Below are 26023 nucleotides of genomic sequence, written 5' to 3'. Positions count from 1 at the left end.
AAGTTTCTTGGTTGTATTATTTGTGAAAAGGTCAGTACCACACTGAGTTACTATCTAGTGGCAAAGAGCCCTAAAATACTTACTTTAGCATTAATCTTTGGCTTTGTGTGTTGCATAATTTGAGATTACCAAAACACTGGAAACAAAAGAAGGTAACGGCAGTATGTGCATAAGGCAACAAATAATTTGGCTGAAACGTAGCACAAGATACAGGAAACCCTGCACTTCTGTAAGTAAAGATTATGGATCACAATCTCTCACACTAGTACACACACATGCACACATGCATGCAGGCACAGGACAGTGAGGTGCTGCTTCTAGTTCTATATGCAGATCTGTAATCTTTCTTGCTTCATCAAACGAACATCTTTGGTCACCTTCCTATTCTTGAAGACAGTATGACAAAGATCATTGACCATATTCCTCAAGGTCTCCTTTTCCTTCCTCAAGCATAACAAAATTCCCTGCAAGTATCCTATGTAAAGATTACTGGCACTTTTGGGACCTTTAGTTGGGATCAGTAACTGAGTTCCTGAAGACATTACTACCAAGGCCATTGGTGACAACACAGCTACCAATAAAGGAATAATTCAAGAGATTTCCTGTTAACTTCTGTGACAAAGCACCAGCAGGACCGAAGGAAACATTTTCAGTGCTCCACTTTTTTCTCATGCCTTCTATAACCTCTTGAAAAACATTCGTATCTACTCCCTTCCCTTGGATAACTCTAAGACAAGGTAGTGGCAGCATATAGTCTTCTGAGTTCTCTATAGCAAGAAACTTGTGTCCTAAAATACCAAAAATTTTAATATAGCATCAAGAGGGTTTCCAGAATCAGGTCTGATTATTAGTGATGCCTCTGTACTTCTTGACAGGATTAAATGTTTTGGGTCTTTCCTATAATCTCCCACAGGCATTATAAATGCCATGGCTGATGCTGATCACAGATACAGTGTGAAAACTGTTACTGTATGTTCAAAAGCATCTTTTTCATGGTCTTTCCCGCAAACTGTTATGCTAGTGTGGCCTGCCACTGAAACAGAATAGCCTAGAACAGGATCTTTCGTGCTGCGGTATTTTTTAAATTAGAGTATTTCCTGATACTGTGTTTGTTCATTAGAAAATAACCAAAGGAACAGATACCCCATGCCAGGAGCCTAATAGGGAGAGACTCTTCCATAGGCAAAATCACATAAATTGTATTGCAGACTAAGTTACCAGAAGTTTCTAAGAAATATTTGGCCAATATCTTCTTCTGCTCTCTAGAATTTGTGGCCACTGTGATTGGATACCAGGACTACACAGGAATGGTCTCGGTCTAGTTTGTAAGATGGCAGCACTCTGGATCCAAGTTTTGCACTGGGAAGAGAACATTTCTTCAGAGAACAACAGAGCCCTCAGGAGCGGCCTTTACTTCTATAGAGAGATGCCCATTGTATTTCTCAAGAATGTAGTTCCTACCTTTTCGTGAAATACAACATCCGAGAAATGTTCTCTGTATACCTCTTTGGTGTCCTAGATTTTCATTTTGGTCACAACCTTACCTTACTCATTAAGAATGTACTATGTTTTAGTTACTTTTCTTATTGCTGAGACAAAATATTCAACACCCAAAATTAAAGGAGGAAAGGTTTATTTACAGTTTGTGGAGATTTCAGTGTATAATTGGCTGGTTCCAAGGCAGGGTGGCAAATGGCAGAAGGGCAACAGTTATGGGGGCAGGAAATAGCAAAAACAACAAGAGAAGAGCTAGACAAGTCTCTTTCTGTCCCGCGTGTCCAGTCTGCTGAGATTAGAGCAGTGTCAAATCAATCAGCGGACTGATGAATCAGTCACCAACCCTTAATCCAGCACCTCAGTCCCAGCACTGCACCACAAATTCATCACATGTTCTAGATTCAGCCACTGCCAAAAAGCCTGCCTTCCATGACTGCATGAAGTTTTAGGGAGACATCTAGATACAAACCCTAACATCCCGCAACCCATAAAATACTGTTTTCTCGTATCTCACCTTCCTTACCTTGGCATTTCCTGTTTTCTTTTCACGGCATTCGAAGTAGAAATAAACTTTGCTTGTGTTGAGTGGATATTGTTTATAGAGTTACCTCATAAGAACTGGTAGTAAGGAGGATACTGATCCTCTCAGGCGTGGAGGGGCAGCTGCGAGGAAGGAGAAAAAATTGGCTTCCCTGCATTCTTCTGCTTAAGGCACTGCATGGCCTGAGGAAGGAGGAGTGGGCTCATTTTCTTTTATATATTAAAAGACCCAAATTGAGTTTCTTCTGCCTGGCTTCAAAACAAATCTGAGATCTTTAATGTTTAATGCTAAATATATTTATTCAAACAAAGGCCTACAAAAATGTCCAAAATAAGCACTGTTAGACTGTATTTTTAATGACAAAGTCCCTCTTTGTTCCTACTTGCCCTGTTGGTGGCTTGTGCTTATCAGCCAGAGTCCATGATCCCATGCTATGAATAGAAGAGAGAACTCTGTTTTGTGAGCAAGGTTAGATAGCACAAGGTCATATGAATGTTTCTAAGCACCTACAGGATATCTTAAAAAAGAAACTATTAAAAGAAGGAGTTATTCAGCTTACAAATTATATAGATATCTAAACTGCATAAAATTATTTAAATTTCCAACTTTTTACATGGCAAAGGAGTTTGTGTCAAGGAAACACAATAGAATTGGATATTATCAGATGGGATCTGCAGAAGACAAAGATGACAGAGATACTACTCTCCCTTCCTCCATTCCCTAAGAACAGGAACTGCCTTCATCATGAGCTAATCAGCCTGGGAGAAGACTCTTTCCAGCTCCTTTCAGAAGAAATTGGTCATTTGTGTGGACCAGTCACTATGCAGTCCCTTTCTTCTCCTTTCTTCTAAATAAGAACTGTTGTTGCCGTTACCCTCCTCATGCCTGCCTGTTTTATGGTGGGCATGCCAGAGGCCGGTAACTTGTCTGTTGGTTCCCAGTGGCTGGACCAAGAGGAGCCCCATTTGAGCTTGATGGAGGGCAGAACATCACTCAAACATCACAGATATTGAGCAGGATGCATGAGCTTGAATGAGCAGGAATTGGCTCCACTGGGAAAGGGCTGTGTTTTATATGCAGGAATAAGGTTATGAAAAATAACATTATAATATTTAGGTACATATACCTCGATTTTAAAGAGTCTCAACACTGTAGCATCAATTATTAATTACTCTCATAGCTGATCTCTCCATCTTCAATGGCAGTAGACCTTCAACTCTTAACAGTTACTTATTTTCTGAACCAAAACAGTATTTCCCCTAGTTTCTTCTTTATATGTGACTAAGTTCCAACAAAAGGCATATAAACAAATAATGAGCATGATTTGATGGTGAACCTTTAAAGAGAAATAAAAATTAGCCTTCTCTGTTAGTGTTTCTCTCTTGCCTCCCTCTGGAATAGAGGAAAAGGACAACACACCAGCAATAGTGGCATAGAAAGATAGAAGAAAATTGGTCCCTAGACATCTTTTCATTACAGAGCCAACCTTTAACTGCAGAGAGAAACCAGCTCCTCATTTAAGCCACTCAAAGTGATTTCTCATACATGGCAAATTGTTACTTTTAAAAGAAACATGCCAAGGAAGGAAGTAGATCTCATACAAAGAAGACAAAGCCTGAGGATCTGAGAGAAAGTTAGGAAAGAAGTAAAGTTAACAGCAATCTAAAAATGAAAGAAATTAGCTTTAAAAAAAAAAAAAAGCCCAGAATGGAAACTAGCACAGCATTTAGTGTACTGAGAGATGCTTACAATGAAAAGAGAAGCTTATTCTATGCTGAGTAGGGAGCCAAGCCCAACCCAGGATGTGCTAAACCTTGTTAAGCATTGCAAGAGGTGAAAAGGCACACACCAATCAGCTACGTGCAGCGCAGAGCTACTCAGGCAGCTGGTGTAGGTGTGTGAATTAAGGCAGTCAGCACACACTTGTGGGTGACAACCTTAGCTGGACAGTAAGAGAAAAAGAGAAGAGACTTTTAAAGAGCCAAAGACTGAGAAGGGAGTATAGCTCTTACAAAGATCTACTGGGTAAGTATACAAAGGAAAGTGAGAGAACGCAGGGAAGGCTCTCCAGCTTAGAAAGGCTGATGAAGAGGATCGGCCCGGCCTATGAACAAAAGAATGGGAACCAGTTATATGGGGTGCTATGGTGGGCTGAATTCTGGACGATCAATATCATAGCTCTGAAGGAGCCCCTGCTGGGTGAGAGGCAATTTGGTTCCTATGAGGTGACTGTTCTTGCTTGGGGGTGGGAGGAGCATCCCCAGATCCCGCTGGAGTGAGAACCCCTGCTTGAGGAAGAGACACCATCACAGAGTGGTCTGTAAGCCTCTGCTTTTCCTGGAACCCAAGGTGACAGCAGGTTTACAGCAATGACTGTAGATTTCAAGGCATCACTCCAGGAGCTCTGGAACTGGACAATGTAAAAGCTAGCAACTGAAAGTCCCTGCAATTCCTGAAAATTTATCTTGGTGTGGTCAAGTGTGGTGACACATGTCTGTTATCCCAGCCCTCAAAAGGCTGGGCAGGAGGATCACTGCAAGTTCATGGCCAGCCTCAGCTAGTCAGTTCAAGAAACAAACCAACCAACCCCCAAAACACTTAGCTTGGTGTCTTCTGTCTTTAATGGGGATGAGATAGACTAGGTCAATTTAGATTTAATAACCCTTCAAACACTTTTTGAGTGACTAACATGCCTAATGCACTCATGCCTAATCCCTAAGTCAGGATCTGACCCAAAATTTTAAGGTAATAACAGAGACAAAATGAGGACAGAGATGGCAAGCTTTATCTTGCTTTTAGTTATCCATAGGTGCAAATCCAGTCTCTAAGTCCCTTTAATAGAGTCACTTACTGAGAAAAGAAACACCAGGGCAATGATAGGTCTGGGGGGGAGGATGATGATTTCATGGTGGGATACACTGGGTTTGAGGTTCTTGTGAGTAGGCAATTAGTTATATGGGTATTGTGTTCCAAATGAAGACTGAATGTCTCAGAATTTACAAGCAAAAATTTGGGCACTGTTAACAAGGGGCTGGTGAATAATGCTAGAGAAATGGATAAAATTACCGGGAATGAAAATCTGTACTGAGCAAAGAATAGAAGAATAAAGAAGAAGGCCTAAGATCCAGGCTTCAAAGAATTCCTGATTATATGATTAAATACACAGGTAGATGGTGGCACAGTCCTATAATCCCAGCATGATTCCACTAATCCAGGAGGCTAAAGCAAAACCTGGGCAATTTAGAGACTTCTTGGAAACCCTATGTTTAAAAAGTGGTGAGGAGGAGCCTTGAGGATACAGCTCAGTGTAAAGTTCCCAGGTTCAATCCTCAGTAACCAGGGTGGTGTTAAAATAAGAGGGGGAATGGGCAGTGAGAAGAGAAGGCAGCCAGGAGTCAGGTAGTGCACTGTCACAGAGCCAAGGGAAGAGAGTGCTTCAGTAAACAGTGTAGTAGATGCCACTGCGGTGCAAAGGTCACACACAAGGGCTCTGACAAGAGTCTCCTGGGTTTAGACACACAAAGACAGCTGGGGACTCTTACTGAGAGGCATTTGGGGTGGGGGTGGGGGTGGGAGGTAGTATCCAAATTAGCAAACACAGGTGTGTGTGAGACAGCTCTTTCAAGGTTAGCTCCAAAGGGGAAAAGGGACAGCGCAGCAGTTGGAAGGCTTCTGAAGTTAAGGCTGGTACTCTGTTGGGTTGGAACCCTTTGGATCAAGCTCACCTAACTTCCAAAGGGAAAAGGGCTTTTGCAAGGAAAAAATTGAAGACAGAGTGCATAATACAAGATTTCTCAGAAGGGACCAGCATGGTGATGCAGGCCTGTAATCCCAGCACTTGGGAGGCTCAGGCAGGAGGACCACTGCAAATTCGAGGCCAGCCTGACCTACAAAGTGAGACCCTGACTCAAACAAAGAAAAAAAGGATTCCTCAGAAGGCAGCCTTGGCAGGCAATTGAAGGAACATGTGGTTGCATTCAACTCAGAAGATGAAGGTGAGAGGAGGGATGGAGGGAAGGGCGGGTTAGTACTAGGATGAGACAGAGCCAGTCACACTGAATAGAAAATTTAAGGAGATACCGAGAAGGAAGCACTACGGTAACACTTCGGTGCAATCTCTTCATGTATCAAAGCTAATGTAAAAAAAACCAAAGAACTATCAAGGACCATTGTATATCATTGTTGGGGAAAAGTTGTTTCATCATTAAATTGTTATTAAGGCCTTTCCAAGGCCTAGTGCTTTGCCATGTGGGCTGGCTGTGGTAAGCAGGAGTATGTCTCCGGTCACAGCTGAGGTCTCACTGATTCCATGATGCTGTGATGCTCCAGGGCATGATTGTATCAGCAGATGACATCCTGAAAACCCAGTAGTAAGAAAAAAAATAGTTTTACCTTTGGGAAAGGATAAAATCCTTGTTAACTGGCCATCTTGCCCCACTGTCCTCATCAACATAAAGATCCTCATAAGTATAAGGTCACCACAGCCCTATGAGTCATCAGATAATCCCTCTTATTATTGTATACTCTCAATAAATAGAATAAATAGTCGCTAGCTTGGCGTGTCTTTGTCTCTGTCCATCCTGAGACATTGACCTCCCAACACTGTCATACATTAATACTTTTTCTGTTTCTTATTTTATCCTTTCCCTGTACTCCTCATTCAGGCAGTTGGGGGTCTCAGCCAGGATCCTTGCTAAAGAATGACACATTAAGATCTGGAGGACAGACTCAGATGGGGATAGTAGGAAGTTACAAGTGTTCTCTCCAGAAGCTTGTTTGTGAAGCAGAAGATGAGCTTGTCGGGTGGGAGAAGGTAAGAAGAGCATCGCTGGCTGCAGAGTGGAGGAGGTTTGCTGCAGCGACTGTAGACAGAGAGGCAGGAAGTGGAAGAGGGAAATATGAAGGACTGCCTGGGAGGGTTAGCCACGGAGGGTAATTCACTGACAGATTCGCCTGTTGTGTGATCTCTGAGAGACCTCTCACAATGCAGAGCAAGCGAGGAGTTTGGGAGGTTAGGAAACAGGCAGGAGATTTACTTATGATGATGGCTCTCAGAAGCCACCCCGGTGAGGGAAGGTCAAAACCTGAGATGTAAGTGAAGTCATGTGAAATTACAGCTCCAAATAGAATGAAATTGCTGTACGCAATGCTCTGCTCTGTGTTCCCTACATTTATAGGTTGATGTGCAAAGCCCTAGTGAAAGGTTCTTACCCTCGTATAAATGATTGTACAAGTATGGTGGTGGTCTAACATGGCAGAAGGCCAAAGCGGAATGTTTATCGTGACAGCCACTCCCTCCTTCTTCCCCTTCAGCCCAAAGTGTTACTTCCTCTTGTGTGCAAACAAAATCCCAATCAGTTACTCACACGTTAATGTCTGTCTCATGCACCACTTCCCATCAAAGGTCACATAAACCTCTGCTCCTCTGTGTCTGGCAGAGGAGAAAGCCAAACCCCCCAGGGTTGCGGGCTCCTCTCCTCTCTGTGTTCTTAAATAAATGGCCATTTTCACTTTCTCTTTTCTTCAGCTTCTCTATTGCACCAGAAAACTCTAACACTTAGTACCTCAAAATGTGACCATATTTGAAAACTGAGACTTTAAAGAGGTAATTAAGTTAAAAGGAAGTCATTAGGGTTTGCCCTAATCCAAAATGGCAGGTACCAGCGTAAGAAGAGAGAAAGGAGACATAGTTACAGAGAAAACACATAAAGCAAAACCAGCCACTACAAGCCAGGAAACCAAACCAGCTGATCTGACATCTCTGCCTTCTCAAATTTTAGGAAAATAAATTTCTGCTGTTAAAGCTAGCCGTTATGCTACATATGACAGCCCTAGCAAACTAAGAGGCCATCTGTCTTCCTTTTGTAGAAATAATGTAGTTTCATAGCTCATTAGCTTCTTCTCTGTCGCATGAATCCTGGAGAAATTCTTGCAAAACTGTGGATTGGGAAAAGAACAATAGAATGAGCAACTCCATGGGAATGAGAGGTACAGTATTCCTTTGGGGGCCCCATCCTGGGGTCATGGGTAACAGGAAGCAGCCCAGAGAAGGCATAAGGGAGAGCAGGAAACAGCAGCAACACTTCACGCTTGCCTATTATGGTAAAGGTCAGGGAGACGAATCAGGTTACCTGGCAGAGGAAAGAGGGTGATGAAGACAAGAACAGGGACTGGGAGTGTAGCTCAGCATAAGAACACCTGACCGGCATGTGTGAGGCCCAGGTTCCATCCTTAGCATGCAAAATAAACAAAACAGGAGCAGACAATCCTCCTAGGCAATGACACCTTTGACCCAATCAGTTCCAGGGCTGGTGGATTAGAGAGTGGACAGGTGTTTCTCCCAAAGTGACTTCTTCCTAAGAGATTAAAGACAAAACCCTCAACAGGCTAGTTGCTTGTTCAGCAACAATTGGGAGTGAACGGCATTGGCGACAGGAGCTCACTGGCTTCCTTCTTAAATTCATCTGGAAAGTGACACATGGCTTGTCTCCAGTTTGTATTACTAGATGCTCCACGGACACAGGAGCTCACAGATCAAATGACCTGTTATGTATGGGGGAGAGAAGACAGAAGAGACCCTGTGAGGCAGGCAGCCAAATGATACCCGCATACTCTCATCTAACTGTGATAGAACTGTTCCTTTAGAGTTGTTCTTGGCATTGCTTCCGTGCAATGCTGCTGCCTCTTCTTAATTGTTTAATGTCTTCTTGCTTTTGTCCAGGTTTGCAAGTTGTAGAACCGGCTGAGGTGGCGCATGCCTGTAATCCCAGCACTCAGGAGGCTATGAGTGTGAGGGCAGCCTGCACTGCATGGCGAGTTTAAGACCAGCTTGGAATACATGGTGAGACCCTACCTCAGAAAAACCAAAAACAAACAACAAACAAAAAACCGTGAACCTCAAACAATGTGACCCAAGAACTGTAAATTTTAAAGAGAAGCCCCTTTTAAATGGCTAAGATGTTAACTGCCAAGTCTTTCTTTAGATTTATAGAATCCAGAATATTGGAAGATTTTTGTAAAGCCCCTCCTTACTCTGTTTCTAAAAATGTTAAGATTTTTTGGCACAGGTGAGAGACAAAGAGAAAAAAAGATAAGCATTTTTTGTAGGGGCAGGAGGGCTCCTGGAGTCTGCAAAGACCCTCAGAAAGGGGACCTGGGGGATGGCCTTTGGGGGGCTGGAGGAGTCTTGGGATTGGAGAGAGCTCTTGGGTGGCTGTGGAGTCTTGGGATTGGAGAGGAATTGGAGCGTGAGCAAAAAGGGAGCAAGAGGTTTATTTTTGGAACTAGAAGGAGAACACAGAAGTTACTTTTGAAGAGTTAAGTTGCTTTTCCAGCTAGTGCTAAGTTAGGTGGATGTCATGTTAGAATAGCTAAGCCCCAGGCTGGCAGAATCTGTCACAAAGAACTATGACCAAGGGGTACTGGAATGATATTCCACAGAACAAAGAGGAGAAATACCCCTTGATAAGACTGCTCAGCATGTAGCTTTCCTGCCCCTCTCCCTTTTCCTACCTATAAAAGTCATTCAAGACTGAGCTTTAAGGTTGAGCCTCTCCATCTTCCAAGATACCTGCCCTTGAACAAAGCTGAAGCTTTTTTTACCCACTCTCTTCTACTGAATGCTGGCCTTCATGTGGCAGACAGCTCGAACATACTCTGATAACAAAACCAACTGAATTAATTATTAGAATTTATGACCCCAAGAATTTCTTTTTTGTCTTTTTCTTTCTTTTCGGTACCAGGGATCGAACTCATGACTACACACCTGCAGGGCAGGCGCTTATGCTGCTGAGATAAACCCCCAGCCACTAAGAATTTCTTTAGATGCATGATGAATAAATTTATGGAGCTAAAGAAAGATCCTAGCAATATGAACAGAAACTAAGAAAGTATTTAAAGTGGAACCAGAAGTTCTGAAAAGTGAGAAATTCCAGTGAAGAAAATGGTATAAATTTGGCCTCAGCAAAATTCTGCCACAAAGATGCTGGCAGTGTGGCAGCCCATTGCAGGGGCTGCTTAGTTACAATCGTCAATTTTAAGAAAAAAAAAACCAAAAACTGATTTTCTTTGATGTCTTTCTTGGTTTACCCAAGCTGACCACTCTGTACCAAGCATGTGCAAACACCAAGCCCTTTTCAGTCACAGCCAAGCACTGTGGTTCTCTGTGGTCTTTGTTTCTTAACAATGATCCATCCGTGACTGCCTTTGTCATGAGACTTCATTCCTGAAGCAAATTAACTGAAAGTCTCTGGTTATTCTTTGAATAAATAAAATAAATGGGGGTGGGCATGGTAGTGCAGGCCTGTAATTCCAGCACTTGGGAGGTCAAGACACGAGGACTGCAGCAAGTGCAAGGCCAGTCAGGGCTACATAGTGAGTTCAAGACCAACCTGAACTGCATAGCAAGAACTTGTTTCAAAACAACTGAGAAAAAAAAAAAATGAAATGATGCAGATAGATTTTCCTAACAAATAAAATGAGAGACCTTAAATTGAAAGTCATGGAAAGCCAGCGAGGAACAAGAATGGAAAATCTTCACCTAGATCCATTATAGTGAAATTTAAGAACATCAATGACAAATAGAAAACTTTCAGTCTCCACAAAAAACAGATAATCTTCAAAGGAGCCAGAATCACATTGATATCAGAATTTTTAAAGCAACAGTGGATACAGGAAAAAAATAAAGTCATATTTTTAAATTATTGAAAACTCCTTGGAACATGCTACAAACAGTAAAATAAGTCTAGAAGCTTTACGTGCATTTTTCATGAAACAAGCATATTACTATTACTATTAAGATGTTAAAAATGCTACTGGCCATTGTAATAAGAAAAGAAAATGTAAGTGCATAAGGACAGAAACAGTAGAACTAGAGCTGTGTTTATATGATCATTCATCTTAGAGAAATACCTAAATAACACAAACAATTGGCTATACAAATAAATAAAATAATAAAACTATTAAAATCCACTAAAGATTGGGAACTCAATGGTATTGTTTATACTAATAAACAACCAACATAAATTTTAATTTAAAACATTCACATTAATTTAGAACATTCACACTGGGTGTGGTGGCATCTGTAACCCCAGTACTCTGGGATGGAGAGATAAGATTACAAGTTCAAGCCTAGCTTGGACAATTTAGTAATTTAGAGACCTGTTTAAAAACAAATTGAATGGTGGTACAAAATATAATAGCAAAAGATCCCATAATGTGTCTAGTAAAGATGAACAACATCTCTGTGGAGAATTTTAAAACAGTTTGAAAACAGGGTGACTGCGGAGGCCCAGAGGTCCTTGGCAGGTCTCACACCAGCCTGAGTTATTTGTCACCCACCTGGAAGTGCTGGGCGGGGGTCTCAGTATTCAAAGAGCTGCTGACCGTGGCAGTGGCTGAGGAGATACACGGAACTAGTGCTTGTCAACTCCAAGCCTAATTCCGGAAAAACCTCTACTTTTCAAACAGTTTGAATAGAGAGGTGTCCATTACTAGGCCAGGTTCTCCTGAAGATGGCCCAGGCAAATGAAAAGATAAGAAATGGAAGCTGCTCCACCTGGTCATTTGAATACTGAGTCACACAACTTGTAACCCATTTGGGATGAATCAGGCACACTCCCAGCTCAAGATCTTTCCACTTGTTGCTTGCTGTGTTTGAACTTCTCTTCTCTCAGACATTCTAAAAGTTTGCTTCTTCTCTTTTGCTAAAATAGTGCAAATGCTATTATCTTTGAAATGGTATGGAGAGGGCTTCAATATTATTTAAAATTGCAATTCTTTTTCACACCTGTGCTCCCCATTGTTTTTCTGGGTTTTACTTTTCCCATACTGCAAACATTTTGCATTATTGGGAATTCAACCCCGGAGCTAAGTAGTGCAGACTTGGAATTTCCTATGTAGCACAAGTTAGCCTTGAACTCTTGATCCTTTTGCCTCAGCCTCCTAAGTGCTGGGATTTTAGACATGTACCATTGCACTCAACTTCTAATCAGTTTAATGTGATGTGTTAGCTTTCGGAAGTCAAGACTTAAAGACCCAAGGAAAAACTCTCCATTTTTTATGTTTAGATTTCATGAGGAATGGATAGCTGGGTAGAAATGTGACTGGACAAAAAGTATGACATAAAGGTCACCAGTCAGGGGAATCTGGCTAAGCCTGTTGGTCGACTTTCCTTAGCCTCTCTGTATGCCTAGCATTCCTTCCTCTTAAGTGTAGGGGGATGTGGGGAACTTGAGGGAATTTATGGCCAGCTTGTACACTGAAAAGTTTTGTAGCTTGCTTGGAGGCAGAGCTTGTTTCCTATAACCTGCACTGAAGAAGAGAAATTCTAGCTTTTCTTCTAAAAGAAAGAAGAGCAAGAAAAAGAAGGAGATCAGAGAGATCTCCAGTTTTAAGCATTCAGCGTGCCACACACTACACTTGGGGTGTTGTCTGAGGCCCCCCAGCTTGGCTGACTCTACTCTAGGATGTGGGTTTCCTGCCCTGTTGGCCTCAGTCTCCATTTCACCCTGCTGATTACGAAATTGACAGGGCTTTGTTTTGAGGATTTTGGTCTTTTCACAGTGAAATAATTGTTTCATTTTCTCTTGGCATCATAGATTCTATTAGTCTATGCAAAGTGTCATTGTTGTTTCCTATGCAAAGTGGCCCTGTTTATTTTCTTCCTTTGGGTATTTTTAAGATTTTCTCTATGTTTCACCATGTCTTTATGTTGTGCTCTGGTATACTTTCCTTATTTGGGCTTCTATGACCTTACTGAATCTGTAGGTTACAAATTTCATTAACCTTTTATTCATAATTTCTTTTTCTGTTTCCTTACTCCTCTTCAGGGCTTTTTATACATTATATAAAAACATACACTCTTTATATTGTCTCATGAGCCACTGGTACTTTATTCACTTTTTTCATCTTTTTCCTCTGTGTGTAATTTTCAGTTGTTTTCACTGCTATGCCTCCAAATTCATTAACCTTTTTTAAACTGCCTAATGTGCTATCAATTACATTTAAAGAAATTTTTATTTCAGCTATCTTTAGTGGTACTAAAGATTGAGCCAGAGCCTTTGCTCTGAGCTATCTCCCAGCTCTTTTAATTAATTAATGGATTATTAGTATTACTGTGGCACTGGGGATTGAGTCCGAAGCCTGCACCCTGAGCTACATTCTCAGCCCTTTTTTTCCCGAGATACAATCTAAGGTTGCCCAGGCTGGCCTTGAGTTTATGAACTTTTTGCCTCAGCCTCTCATAATGCTGAGATAACATTTATGTGCCACTACTTCTGGTTTATTTTAGATATTATACCATCTCCAGAAATTCTCTTTTTTTCTCTCTCCAATTTCTCCTTTCCCTTTCCTTTAAATCTCTGAATAGAGATCATTTATAATGTTCATTTATAATGTTAAATTGTATCTATCATATTTATAATGTTTCTGAGTGTGTTTCTATGGACTGTATATTTTCCTTCTGCTTGGTATGCCTCAAACTTGAGATTCCCCAAGCTACTGGCATTATAGCCATGTACCACTGTTATTGGATTTTGAGGTACTAGAGTCTCCTTTTGGAGATGGTTTCTAGGTCATTTCTGTCCCGAGCAAAGGATTGTTCAAGACAAGCACAATGATAGCAAAGTTTTATTAAGGTGAGAAAAAGAAATAGGTTCTGCAGACCAAGTTTGGGACAAGTAAAAGTAGGAAAAGTAGCATTCCCTAGTGTGAGGGCAGCCTATCCATGCTAGAGAACAGTGGCAAACCCAATGTGGAGTGTCCTTTGAGTATTACCCACGCCTCAGGCTGACTTCAGGTGTAGGCCATCCAACTGAAACCCCACTCAAGTTCTCACAACAAGTTCACATGCAGGGCTTTGGGAGTTATTCTGCACATGTATCCTACAACCTTGTAATTAACAGGTTACACCTACTTCCCTAGCCAGCTTTGTCATGCCCTAATCTGTCTTACAACTGTGCCTGGCATCTCTTTAATTATATTACTAGATACTAAAACAGACTGAATTTCATGCTGTTGGATCCTGGATTTTGTTGCAGAGGTAGATGTGTTCCAGCTGAATGTAAGGTTATTCACTGAGCAGTACGATCCTTTTCAGGGCTTTTGAAGGACCTACAATAGCTTTTATTCTAGTCTATGAATGTAGGGCACTACTGGGACATGTCACTTACTGGTCTCTTGTGTTTTCCACATGGTCAAGTCTTTAAGGTCTGGTTGCTGGGAGTGCATATGAGTCTCTGTCTTTTTTAAGCTCTGTTAATTCATTGCCTTACTTCTCCCCAATAATTGTTCTTTCCTAGCCTGATTTTTATTTAGTTAAAGCCTCAAAGATTCTCCTAAGCAGATTTCCAAAACGCCAACGAGCTTGTCTTTCAAGTCCCTAAACTCACCTGTCTTTTCAGCTCAGGAGACTCTAGGACCCTTTTCTGTTCCACAGACTGACAACTGCATGCGGGCAGAAAGTCAAGAGGATACAGGGCTCTTCTTGCTCGTTCCTCTTCTTTCAGGTAAAACAATGCCGAGCCATCTGTAGTCCAGGCTGAAGAGGAGTTTCATATATTTTGTGTTTTGTTCAGTTTGCCAATTGCTTAGCACAAGGAACTCAGTGCAGCCCATTTCCTCTTGTTGCCTGAAAGCGGAAGCCTTTGGCTAATGGATAACAAAAACTAATGGGAATTCAGTGACTAAGACCTTGTTAAAATATAAGGACTGAGGATGTAGTTCATCGAGAAGGCCTGGATTCAGGCCTGAGGAATACACACACACATTGAGTTGGCGATTTACCCAGACCGCGCCCCCTAGTGCCAAGCTTTTAAACTCAGCCCGCGTCCTCACCGTCTCTACCACTTCCCGCGCGCGCACCAACCTCTTCCGCCTCCCACGGCGCGTTTCCCGCGCGTCCGCTCACTGCGCCTGCGCAGCGTGCGCACGCCACACGCTCCGGAAGTGGGCGGTGCCTCCAGCAGTTTGTGTGGCGGCGGCCGCGGGAACGCTAACCCAGTAATTTCACAGCAGAGAAAAGCGAGGTTTTGAGGCTTGCTGGCGTGGGAGTGAACGACTGTCCGGCCCTGGCGATTGCCTTGTGGCGTGAGAGCCGGCATGGAGTTTGAGGAGAGCGGGCCGCCGGACGGCGAGGCCGGGGCTCCGGCGCAGCGGCGGTGCGGGGAGGCGCGGCGTCCAGATCCCGCGGTGAGTGCTCGGCCCTGCCCCTCCCCGTCCTGCCCAGTCTCGGTCTGCTCTTTTCTGGGGTCGGGGCAGCTGCAGCCTGCGCGCCATCCTCTGCCCCAGGCCCGTTGCGGATGACCCTCACGGGTGGCTGTGAGTAGGTGGAGTTCTAGGAGCTCTGGTTTTGAGAGCGGCGAATAGGAATTTTGCTCTGGACTTTCTGTGCTCACTGCTGCTCTTGTCATCCTAGCAAACCCGAATCGATTATCGTTAAGATTATGTTTAAAAACGATCGTGTGCTCCACACATGCCACTTAGGTTTTTTGAATGTGAACGAGCCAAAGTAGGATGAGCAGCCTCTTTCCTATTAGCCCTAACAACCTGACTGGTGTCTGCCTATTAATCGGATTTTTGCCTCTGTTTTTACCCATTTCCTAGTATCTCATTTAGACTACGTAGTATACAATGATTTTGGTGCCTCACTGGTACATCCTCATTACGGTGGCAAAGTTGCGGAAACACTTTTTTTTTGTTTTGGTTTTCTGAGGCAGGATCTCACAGTGCCATTAGGACAGGCCTCCAACTCGCACCGATCGTCTGTCTCAGCCTCTTGAGTACTGGGATGACAAACATGCACCACCACGCCCCACGCAAAAACAGTTAAAACTGACTCACTTAATGAATATAGTTACCCTTGATTGTCGCTACGAATTATAAATCATCTAACATTAAAATCGGTCTTTCTTGCAGTAACAGATACATGTTGAGCTATTTGCAAGAGGCTTTCTTGCTCTTTTGCACCTTCATGTAAGGACTTTTCTCCGAAGGGGTCTTTGTATGTTCCCCTTGTTATGCAAGCTTTTCCTCCTCAAGGTTGCTACCTTTGCCAGAAGCTTTCAATATGCTTTCTATAAGGAGCAACTTTCCACTCCATTTTCTTCATTCTGAGATCCTTTTTGTGGGTAACATCATCGTCTAAGTCAATTTAAAAAATAATGTTCAAAGATCCTTTCTATTAAGAGAGATGTATTAATATATTTCATTTGAAAGTCTTGAAACTTTGCGATAGGGAACTTGAAGCCTGGATCTGTGTTCCAGCTTGGTTTTATAGACTGAGGTGTTTGTCTAAAAGCTTATTGTTAGATATTCTTAAATGAGCATACAAGTTTTTTAAATCTCAGAGTTTTCTGTTGGGATTCAGCTAGTAAATTTCCATTATCCCTAGTTGCAGGTGTTTTGTAAACCATCAGCTGACACATTTTTATATTTTAACAGCACTCTTTTGGAAGAATTTTAATCTTAAGTCGTAAAATCTTTGAATACTAACATGCATTTGTTTCTTTTTTTTTTTTTAATAGATAATATGGGATGAAAAAAAGATATACAGGAAAAGGGCAAAAGTAGATAGTGGGAGGACCCCTACCAGTCACAAGGCTTCATATCCTTCCTTGCTACAAGCTCGAGTCTTCTTGAATATGAGAGTGTTCCCCTAGTCATTGCTCTGTAGCGTTTTGTTTTGTGTATTTCCTACCATTTCACTGTTGTCTGAGGTGAAGCCCTGGGGGTGAAGGGACAGCACATAACATTACATTTCCAGTAAACAAATGTTGCATTAAATGAAAACTGAGAGTAAGAAACAGTCCCTGAACCATTGGTATCAGTTCTGAGCCAGGTACTGTCTGTGGTTATCACTCCTTAATCCATACTAGAGTTTACAAGGAGACAATTTATGTAGTAAATGTGATAAATTATGACTAAATTCACGAACATTAATAAATTAATAGTAAATGGCAAACTTAATTTTGAGAATTCTGGAGCAGAATTTTTTATGTTCCCTGTGGAAAATAACTAACTTATAAAAAAGTATTTGGAACTTAACATTTGGTCTACCTGAGAATACAATTGAATCATTTTTTAAAATAGATTTTGATTTGAGAAAAAAGGTTTATAACTACAGTTCTGAATAACTGGTGTATGTGTAATTTGAAAATTGTGAATTTGGAAGCAGTGTGTTTTCTTTCCTTACAAGGAAGCTTCGAACTATATTTGTGGTCTTGATTTTATGTTGGGCAGTTTCTCTTTTTTTGCCTTAAAATTAAAAAATATTTTTAGTAAATGTTCATTGTGTTACTGATTACATTCATGGTAGATAGTATGTGTCCATAAAACGTTTACTGTAATTGTTTACTTCCTCTTCCTCTCCCCTTTCTATCCTTATCTCCTCTTGGTCCCATTCAGTGTTGGGCAGTTCCTTTTAACTTTGTGAAATGAAGTCAGGTTAAGAAATTCTCAGGAAGTCACTGACTTATGCATGCAGTACTAATATTCATTTAAAAGTTGGCTTTTTTTGTAAGTTTTGGGATATGGTTTGTATAAAGATAGTTTTATAACGTGATGGTAATAAGTTGCCATTTACTAGATGTCACTTCTCAGTCTGGTATTAGAAGCCTGCTGTAAGTGGTCTCATTTTATACTGCTACTCTGATACTGTTTAGTTTTGCTAAATACCATTTGAAACAATTACACGTTACTTTATAGATGAGAAAACAGAAGATCAGAGGCTCCAAGTCAAGGGCTAACCATAAATGATCAGCTGGCGCTGTGTGGCTCCTTTTACTTAAGTTCACTGTCTTTGAGGAACCTTAGGATCAGAATAAAGCAGGATAGATTATGTTGGAAAAATTTGGTTCCCATCCAGTCCTCCTTCCATTGGTTGCACTTTTCATTGAACATGTAGAATGAAGATGCTTTAGGAATTTGAGTCTTTAAATATAAAATTGTAGGCTGTGTCTTCCACTGTGGTTTTTTTTTTCCCTATAGAAAAAGCAACCATGCAGGTTTGATGGCCAAGAAACAAAAGGACCTAAGTTCATTACCTCCAATGGAAGTGATTTCAGTGACCCAGTTTACAAAGAGATTGCTATTACAAATGGTTGTATTAATAGAATGAGTAAGGAAGAACTCAGAGCTAAACTTTCAGAATTCAAGCTTGAAACCAGGTAATTAAACTTTAAAATTACAAATATAGTACATGATTGTCTTAGAATATCCTGGAAACACTGAACAATTAAAAATCATCTTTGCTAGGTATGATGCATGCACCTCTAATTCCTACTTCTCTTTGCTTTAAGTATAACCTATTTTCAAAAGAGTGTACTTTTTTTCCTCCTGTGTAGATTGCCTACATATTTTGTGAAGAAATTTTGACTTTTATTTCCCCCATTTCTTTCTAAAGGTACAACCTGTAGCTTACAGAAAAATTTCTGAGTAAAGTTTTTGTCCTTCCCAGGTGTGAAGATCATTTGTTTATTTTTGGATTCCATGGGAGCTAGAGATCTAGATGTACATGTATATATTTATTCAACAAGCCTGTATTGAATTCTAAGCACTACACTAGGCATTACAGTTTTTAAGGTAAATACAGATATGTTCCTCACTTTGGAAACCTCACAGTTTTGGGAATACACAAAAATAATCACAAATCAGAATAGCTAACACTGCATTGGTGGTCTGGCCAAGTGTAGCGTAAAAACAGAGGAGAGAATCTATCCCAGGAATTCGGGAAAATGGCAAAGGAATTGTGCCAGAGAAGGGAGGGAGGGTATTTCAGGCATAAAGAACTAAAAAATGGAAATTCTGCGTTTGTATGTTTTCTGCTACATGTTCTTACCTTTTCTTTGACTGTTGTGCAGCCTCAGTTAATAGAATATGAAAGCATACCCCAGAGTTAGGCCTTCGTGTACACTATGTTTATCTTTAGCAAATGCTGTACAGGTGTACAGTGGGGGAGCAGGAAAGTTTGACAGTGAACCAGAAATGACAGGTCGTTAGCCAAGCTGTGAAGGAACCCCATGCTGACGTCTCCATTTTACCCTGTAAGCAAGAGAGCCACTAAAGATGCTGAGGCAGGAAACTGGCAAGTAGTGCTCAGTTCTCAGGTAAGATAAAGAATGAGGTAGAGGAATTGCTGTGTAGTGGAAGCTAATGGAAGCCACAGTAGAGAAAATAAGGAGAACCAGATTCTGAATATTTTTCTGAGTTGGAATTGGTAATAATGGGTAGTATGTTAAAGATGATAGGTACCACTAAGTTTACAGGCAACTCTAGTCAGTGTGGTTTCTCGAAGAAAACAAAAAAGGAAGACAAAGTAATGTAAAGTTACTACGTGACACAGAGGTCACTCACAATCCTTGGTATCTCAATATGACACAGGTCAAGCGATCCCCACCCTGCCTGCCCCAGGTTTCAGTAATTTGGAAGATCTAAAACATGAAAATGTTTTATCTTAAAACAATCAGTTGGTTGATTATCAGTGTTTTTCTTGATTGAGATTCCTTTTCAGTGCTGAAACTTAGCACTTAGAGACTGAAATAGGACATTGGCAAGATGGAGCCAGCTTGGCCAGTTTAGTGAAACCTTGTTTTAAAATAAAAAGAGGCCTGGGGTGTAACCTATGTGAAGGCCATAGGTTCAGTCTTCAGTGCAAAAAAAGAGTGGGATGGAGGTTTGGCCCACGGGTAGACCACTTGCCTACTGCGCTCAAAGGTCTGGGTTCAGTACCCTGGCACTGCCCTCCACCTGCCAAAAAAGGCTAAAAAGAATAGTGTGTGTTTGTTTTTTATATTTTAAGTTACTAATTGACAGTGTGACCAAAATGACTCGCATGACATGACAGATTGATAACAATGGACATCTTGTTTTTACTACAATATAGGGTTCAGCCAAGTACCACTGAAGTAAGTGAGCAGTGCTTGTGACTTCTAGGTTTATATATCAGTATATTGGAGAAAATGCTCTTTTGTATGTTAATGCCTCAGTTTATGAATGCTGTTTGCAGACAGTTCAGTTCACCAATGAAAGCATTTGGCAGTTTTACTTGCATTCACAAGCTGTGCATCTGGTGACAAATATGACTATGGTCATCTTCCCCACACAAACACAAATGAAATTGTTATTCCCAGAATAGTAAAACAAGTTAAGTTTATAAACTGAGGTACCACTGTACTACTAAAATGAAAAACTATTGTAAAGGAGAATGTTCATGTAGTAATAAATGTTTGATGTATATTAGTTTTTTGCTAACTTCTCTTCAAGTCTTGCTTTCCTTTATTTTAGCATTGGCTAAATTATGCAGTGACTGTCAATGTTCAGTCCAGTGCCCACAGGTAAGAGTTGTGATTCTTGTCTGGAAGGTTGACCTTACTAAATTATATTTTTTTTTTGTAATTTAGAGGAGTAAAGGATGTACTAAAGAAGAGACTGAAAAACTATTATAAGAAGCAGAAGCTGATGTTGAAAGAGAGTAATTGTGCTGACAGTTACTATGACTACATTTGTATTATTGACTTTGAAGCCACTTGTGAAGAGGGTAACCCACCTGAGTTTATACATGAAATAATTGAATTTCCTGTTGTTTTATTGAATACGCACACCTTAGAAATAGTAAGTGAATTGCTATATTTTATTTTGCATAGTAGTGATTCTGATGTTCTCTAGTAATAGGATCTCATTTTCATTTTAGCTAGAAATTCTTTTTGCTGTTATGAATTTTTGCTTTTATATCAACTTAATAGGAAATTCAGTAAAGCAATTTCTGAAGCTGCTTCTCTCTAGTAATTACAGGGGTTTTTGTTTGTTTGTTTTTCCCTTTCTGTTTCTTTAGAACATCTTTGTGGACATTGGAATCTTGGGAAGCTAAGAGAGAGAAAGAAAATAGAACAAAAAACTGATTCCTGATCCCACAGATACTAATGTAGTTGTTCTGTGGTAGAATATGCTTTGAAAAGTTTGCAGGTGGTATAGTGTGCAGTCAGGGTTGCAGCCTACCAGTACAGCCAAATGTGTACTCTCATCTCAAAATATGATAATTTACAGAAAAAACTGGCCATCTTTTTTTAAATTTTATTTTGTTTTTTGCTTTTTTGAGACAGAGTCTTGCTATATAGTTGAGGCAGGCCTTGAACTCGTTTGTGTATCCTAGGCTGCTGGCCATCTTCCTGATGGAAAGTTTATGGCAGAAACCATTTCTAAGTCATATATTTGTTTGGGGAAATTATGGTCAGTACATTCTTAGTTTAAGAACAAATAGAATGAGTTCCCCAAAATACTGCTTGCCTTACAAGATCTAAGTGAGGCTGTGTCATAACATCTCATCTACCCAAAAATCATGTCTGTGATATTCCTGTTGCAACAGATTACACTGACAGAAATATAAGAAGACTTTGCATGAAAGTATAAGTAAGACTTTGTGCATGAAAATACATATTTTTTTTTAATATTTCACAGCCTATTTGATTGTCATTTGCTTCATATTTTATTCTGACAACATCTACTGGGGAAAGAAAGGAGGAGTTACCAGTTACAGAATCACATTATTCTGTTACTTTCAGGCAGAACTCAGGGGAAGAGTTTGTAATTGTCCTTGTTGAGGATATGGGCAGTGCCAGAAGAGGTCAACTCCTGGCTGATAGGCAACAGGGGCTTCTGGGAGAAAGGCAGGAAGTGGCTGTGGAATTGCCAATGGGGCATTCATATTCCAAGGTTCCCATCTGGGTACCCAAGGGTCTTCCATGAAGGGGACAGGAGGAGCAGTCCACAGTGGCTCCTCAAAGGGAACGGGCATACTGCCATACTGGGGGTAGTACTCAGGAGGTGGGACAACAGCATCTTCCCAGAAAGGACCTGAGGCAGCATTGCCATCCCATCTGTGTCCCAGGATCCTGTGTATGGCCTCTCCATAAGGACACGGCAAGGGGTGCCTCCTGGGTTTCTCATTGGCCTCACAAATAGTCCAGTATAAATCCTGCAGACTCATCAGCATGTATAAACACCTTTTCCAGTTCTTTCTTATGCCTCTGTGACTGAGACGCTGGGCAATTGCTTTTGACATTAAGTAATTTTTCTTCTTTATTGGAAAGTACATTTCATATTCAAGAAATTCCCATTCTTCAAGGAAGTTTTGGATTTCCTGGTCACTCCATGGTTTAATGAACTGGCTTGAAAACTTCCCTGGTTCCTGGTTTTCTTTTCTGTTTGATTCTTGAGTGTTTTGGGGAATTTCTTTTGACGTTTCTGATGCTTGCTCCATTTTCATTCGTAAGTCTCCTCCTGGGAGTCGTCACTGAAGCCACAGGATCGGTACCTAATGGAATCAGGAGAGTCAGGAGGTGACCATATATAGACATATGTTTGGTCCTCTCTGCTTCCCAGTTTCTCCAGAGACTTTTAGTTATATTCTTTAGCAGCCTGTTTCTGTAATTTTCCCATCTACACCCAATTAAAGAGCAGTAAATTAAAAGGAAAAATGGCAGCTACGAAGGAATATAATCTTGTATAGCTCATTCCATTTCACTTATTCAAGGACCTTGCTTTAGCAGTTCTCCCCTGTTCTGTAGACTTATTTACTTATTTCTACTTTATTTTTCATATAACATACAAATGTACTGTTTTTCTCCCCTTAGTCTATTTCATTTTATTTTTATTTTTTGTGGACTTAAACCTAGGAAGCACTATGCTACATCCCAGCCTTTTTTTGTGTTTGGGATTTTTTTTAATATTTTAAGTTTTGGGACACGGTGTCCAGGCTCCCCTTGAGTTTGTGATCCTGGGATTACGTGTATCAATCTAGTGTCTATTACCGCTCAATTTCAGACTTTGTAGTCACTGTGGATTCCTGTCTCTTTCACATGGCACATCTAGCCCGTTAGGGATTCCAGCTTGCATCTGCGTTCCGATAGATGCAGAGCCCAGTCACTTCACAGCTGTGACTACTCTGAGCCCCAGTCTTTTTTTTTTTTTTTTGTCTGATTTACTACATTTGCCATCTAATAGTCTGTGTTTCTATCCTGGAAACCTTACTCACCTTCAACATAGTGAGCTGAGTAATCCTTTAAAAATATGAGTGATCCTGGCATGGTGTTACATGTCTGTAATCTCAGTACTTGAGAGGCCGAGGTAGAAGGATCATCCTAGTTTAAGGCCAGCCTCAGCTACATAGTGAGTTCAAGGCCAGTCTGAACTACATAGCAAGACTGTCTCAAAACAACAAAAAGTGGGAAGTGCATTGTGGTAGTACATACCTGTAATCGCAGCACTCTGGAAGGTCAAAGCAAGAAGACTGCAAATTCAAGCTCAGCCCGCACAATTTAGCAAGACCCTATCTCACAAAACAAAAATGAAAAGAGCTGAGCAAGTAGCAAAGTGCAGTATTCCTGGGTTGAAAAGAAAAGAAAAGAGTGAGATCGTTTTGTTTTTGTTTCTCAAAAATGTCAGACTTGTTGTACCTCTTACTTCCCTAAGTGTTTTCCCCGAGTATTGCTGGGTGAGTCTCTTAATCCTAGTCTCTCCTTAAATCTCACTTCTAAGTGTCTGCTTACTATTTAAAGGGAAGCTTACAAACACCTCATATAGTCCATGTTTCCTTCTTGCATGCTGTACTTTTTTTTTTTTGTCTTTTTCCTTTTTATCAGTACTGGACCGGGATCGAACTCACAATTGTCTTGCTTGCAAGGCAGGCGCTTATGCCGCTGAGTAAATCCCCAGCCCCGTATGCTGTCCTTTTTAAATGATGACTTGGTTTAAAAAGCAAATTATAACATTCTACTAAAAGTATTAAAAAGTGAATGAAATTAACAGGGCTGGGGTTTAGCATAGTGGTAAACCACTTGCCTAGCATACACAATCTTTAAGTGTTGAAAAACAAACTAATGCTTGTTGTACTGTATTTAATACTGCCTGATTATAATGATAAAAGTTATAACAATACTGAAAAAATTTTATTTAAAAGTATAGGACATATTATTTATATTTAAAAAGGACTTTTAGAATTCATTTGTTTATGACACCCAACTAAGTGGAATTCTTCCTTTTGTGTTATGTCCGGTCCATAAAGAACATCTAACTTTTGAGAATGAAGTGTTCTTTGCTATGCTTTACTTTTACTCTTCCATAGTTTCCCCCTCCAGTACTAGGGATTGAACCCGGGGCCTCTGCACTGAACTACATCCCCACTCTAAAACAATTCATAGTGTAAGATAGGTTCTTGGAACGTAATTAAGTTGCCCAGGTTGAATCTGAGTTTGTCATCTTTCTGCCTCAGCCTCCCAGAGAATTAGAATCACAAGTATGCAGTACCACACCCCACCTTTTTTATAATTCTTAATCACTTAGAGCTCATCTCTTTAATAGATTGGGTGTGTAGCAAGAATTCCTAGGAAGTATAAACATTCACTTTTATTAATGTTTAAATCTACCACAAAATATATTATCTTTTTCTTCATATCTAACTGGGAATAATAGTTGCTGCTTTAAAATCTTTATGCTTTGAAATTGTCCTTAATTTTGCTGGTTGGCAAAATTGGGAGCACTTGGGAGGCTGAGGCAGAAGGATTGCCATGAGTTTGAGGCGAACCTGGGCCACATGGTGAGTTTAAGGCCTAAACCACATAGTAAGACCCTGTTCTAGGAAAAAAAAAGTCCTTAACTTTTAAAAAGTCAGTCAATGTGTTCTGTTTTGGAGAAGTAACCCTGGGCTAGAAGAAAAAGCATTTAGAGATGAGAATCTGATGACGATACTGATTTTACTTATTAGTTTACAGAGTCTTGTGCGTAAAACAGAAAGACTAGCATGCAGCTTCTGAAAGAATTTCTAAAACGCTGTCAATAGCTGGATGTGGTGGTCCAGGCCCCTGGTCCCAGCACTTGGGAGGCCTATGGCAGAAGGATCATGAGTTCAGACCTAGCCTGGGCAATTTAGCAACTCAGTCAGAACATGTCTCTAAATACACAATATTAAAAAGGACTGGGGATATAGCTCTGTGCAAAGGCCCAGTGTTCCATCCCCAGCCACCACCTCATATAAATATAGTATTATCCTTAAACTGCTGTATGCCGTATAATTACATTTTGGCTTTTTAAAATTGAGTTTAATTGAGTCTTGACATTTGTAAAGTGATTAAGATTGTAAAGTGATTAAGGAAGTATTGACATTTCTTCAACTCTTGTAAAAACTCTTGCATGTTGAAGTATAGATTGCATGCAGTAGGTGTTATAATAGTATAAGCACAGTTATCAGTGTTTTACTTCTCAGGAAAATGTTCGTTATATTTTATTTTTTTGTTTTGTGGTGGTGGGGTGGGTATCCTGGGAACTCAGGATCTCATGCAGGTGCTATGCTGCTGAGCTATATCCCTGGCCCCAGAAAAAATTTTTTTTTTTTTTTTTTTGGTATTAGAGATCGAACGCACAGCATCACACTTGCCAGGCACGTACTTGTGATGCTGAGCTAAATCCCCAGCCTGAAAAATGTTTTTTAAATAGTTATTTGAAGGATTGGCTTCAGATATTTGCTATGTTTTAAATTTTAAAAATAATTTATTTCATGAAAAAAATTCATAACCGAATAACAAGAGAATAATAAGTATTACACTATGTATTTTTTTTTCAAAGTGGTTACTCAGTACAAGACATAACCAAAACATTCTTACAAAAATTTTTTAAGCTGGGGCTGGGGAGTTAGCTCAGCGGCATAAGCGCCTGCCTTGCAAGCAGGCAGTCGTGAGTTCGATCCCCAGTACCGATAAAAAGGAAAAAGCCAAAAAAAAAAAAAAAACCAAAAAAAAAAAAATTTTTTTTTTTTTTAGCTATGAAATAAGTGATTTTTTTAAAGCCTGGCCTGAGTGATTGGGCATTCCTGTAATCTCAGTGCTCTAGAAGGCTGAGGCCAGGAGGATTGCATGTTTAAGCCTAGTTCAGGGTACTTAGTAACCTTTCAAGACCCTGTCTGAAAAAAGGAAAAATAACAGGGGATCTAGCTCAGTGTGA

The 26023-nt window shown here is 40.5% G+C and overlaps 1 protein-coding gene, 1 long non-coding RNA gene and 1 pseudogene across 4 annotated transcripts in view; 1 reads left to right on the top strand and 2 right to left on the bottom strand.

The window, feature by feature from the left end:
• Positions 1–240: 240 nt before the first annotated feature.
• On the bottom strand, positions 241–15138 carry LOC100731892 (nicotinamide phosphoribosyltransferase-like; annotated as a pseudogene).
• Positions 14968–26023, top strand: part of Eri1 (exoribonuclease 1) — a 26437-nt gene continuing 15381 nt past the window's right edge. The window contains exons 1-3 of one of the 3 annotated variants that reach the window (XM_063234569.1): positions 14968–15226; positions 18023–18201; positions 20434–20644. In XM_063234569.1, coding sequence (XP_063090639.1) covers positions 15137–15226; positions 18023–18201; positions 20434–20644 — 480 coding nt within the window. In that variant the 5' untranslated portion in view covers positions 14968–15136. Of the gene's footprint in view, positions 15227–18022; positions 18202–18491; positions 18617–20433; positions 20645–26023 lie in introns of those variants that run through there. The other 2 variants (XM_003462621.5, XM_063234570.1) reach the window with 2 other exon arrangements.
• Positions 22140–26023, bottom strand: part of LOC134472643 (uncharacterized) — a 5192-nt gene continuing 1308 nt past the window's right edge. The window contains exons 3-4 of the long non-coding RNA XR_010042535.1: positions 23281–23357; positions 22140–22343 (exon numbers count right to left, since the gene is read on the bottom strand). This is a non-coding gene — a long non-coding RNA (uncharacterized LOC134472643). The remainder of the gene's footprint in view (positions 22344–23280; positions 23358–26023) is intronic.

This window comes from Cavia porcellus, unplaced genomic scaffold, assembly GCF_034190915.1.
Source record: "Cavia porcellus strain 051 isolate PalLab524CR breed Dunkin Hartley unplaced genomic scaffold, mCavPor4.1 scaffold_24, whole genome shotgun sequence".
NCBI lineage: Eukaryota > Metazoa > Chordata > Mammalia > Rodentia > Caviidae > Cavia > Cavia porcellus.
This window is presented reverse-complemented; position numbering and strand designations above follow the sequence as displayed.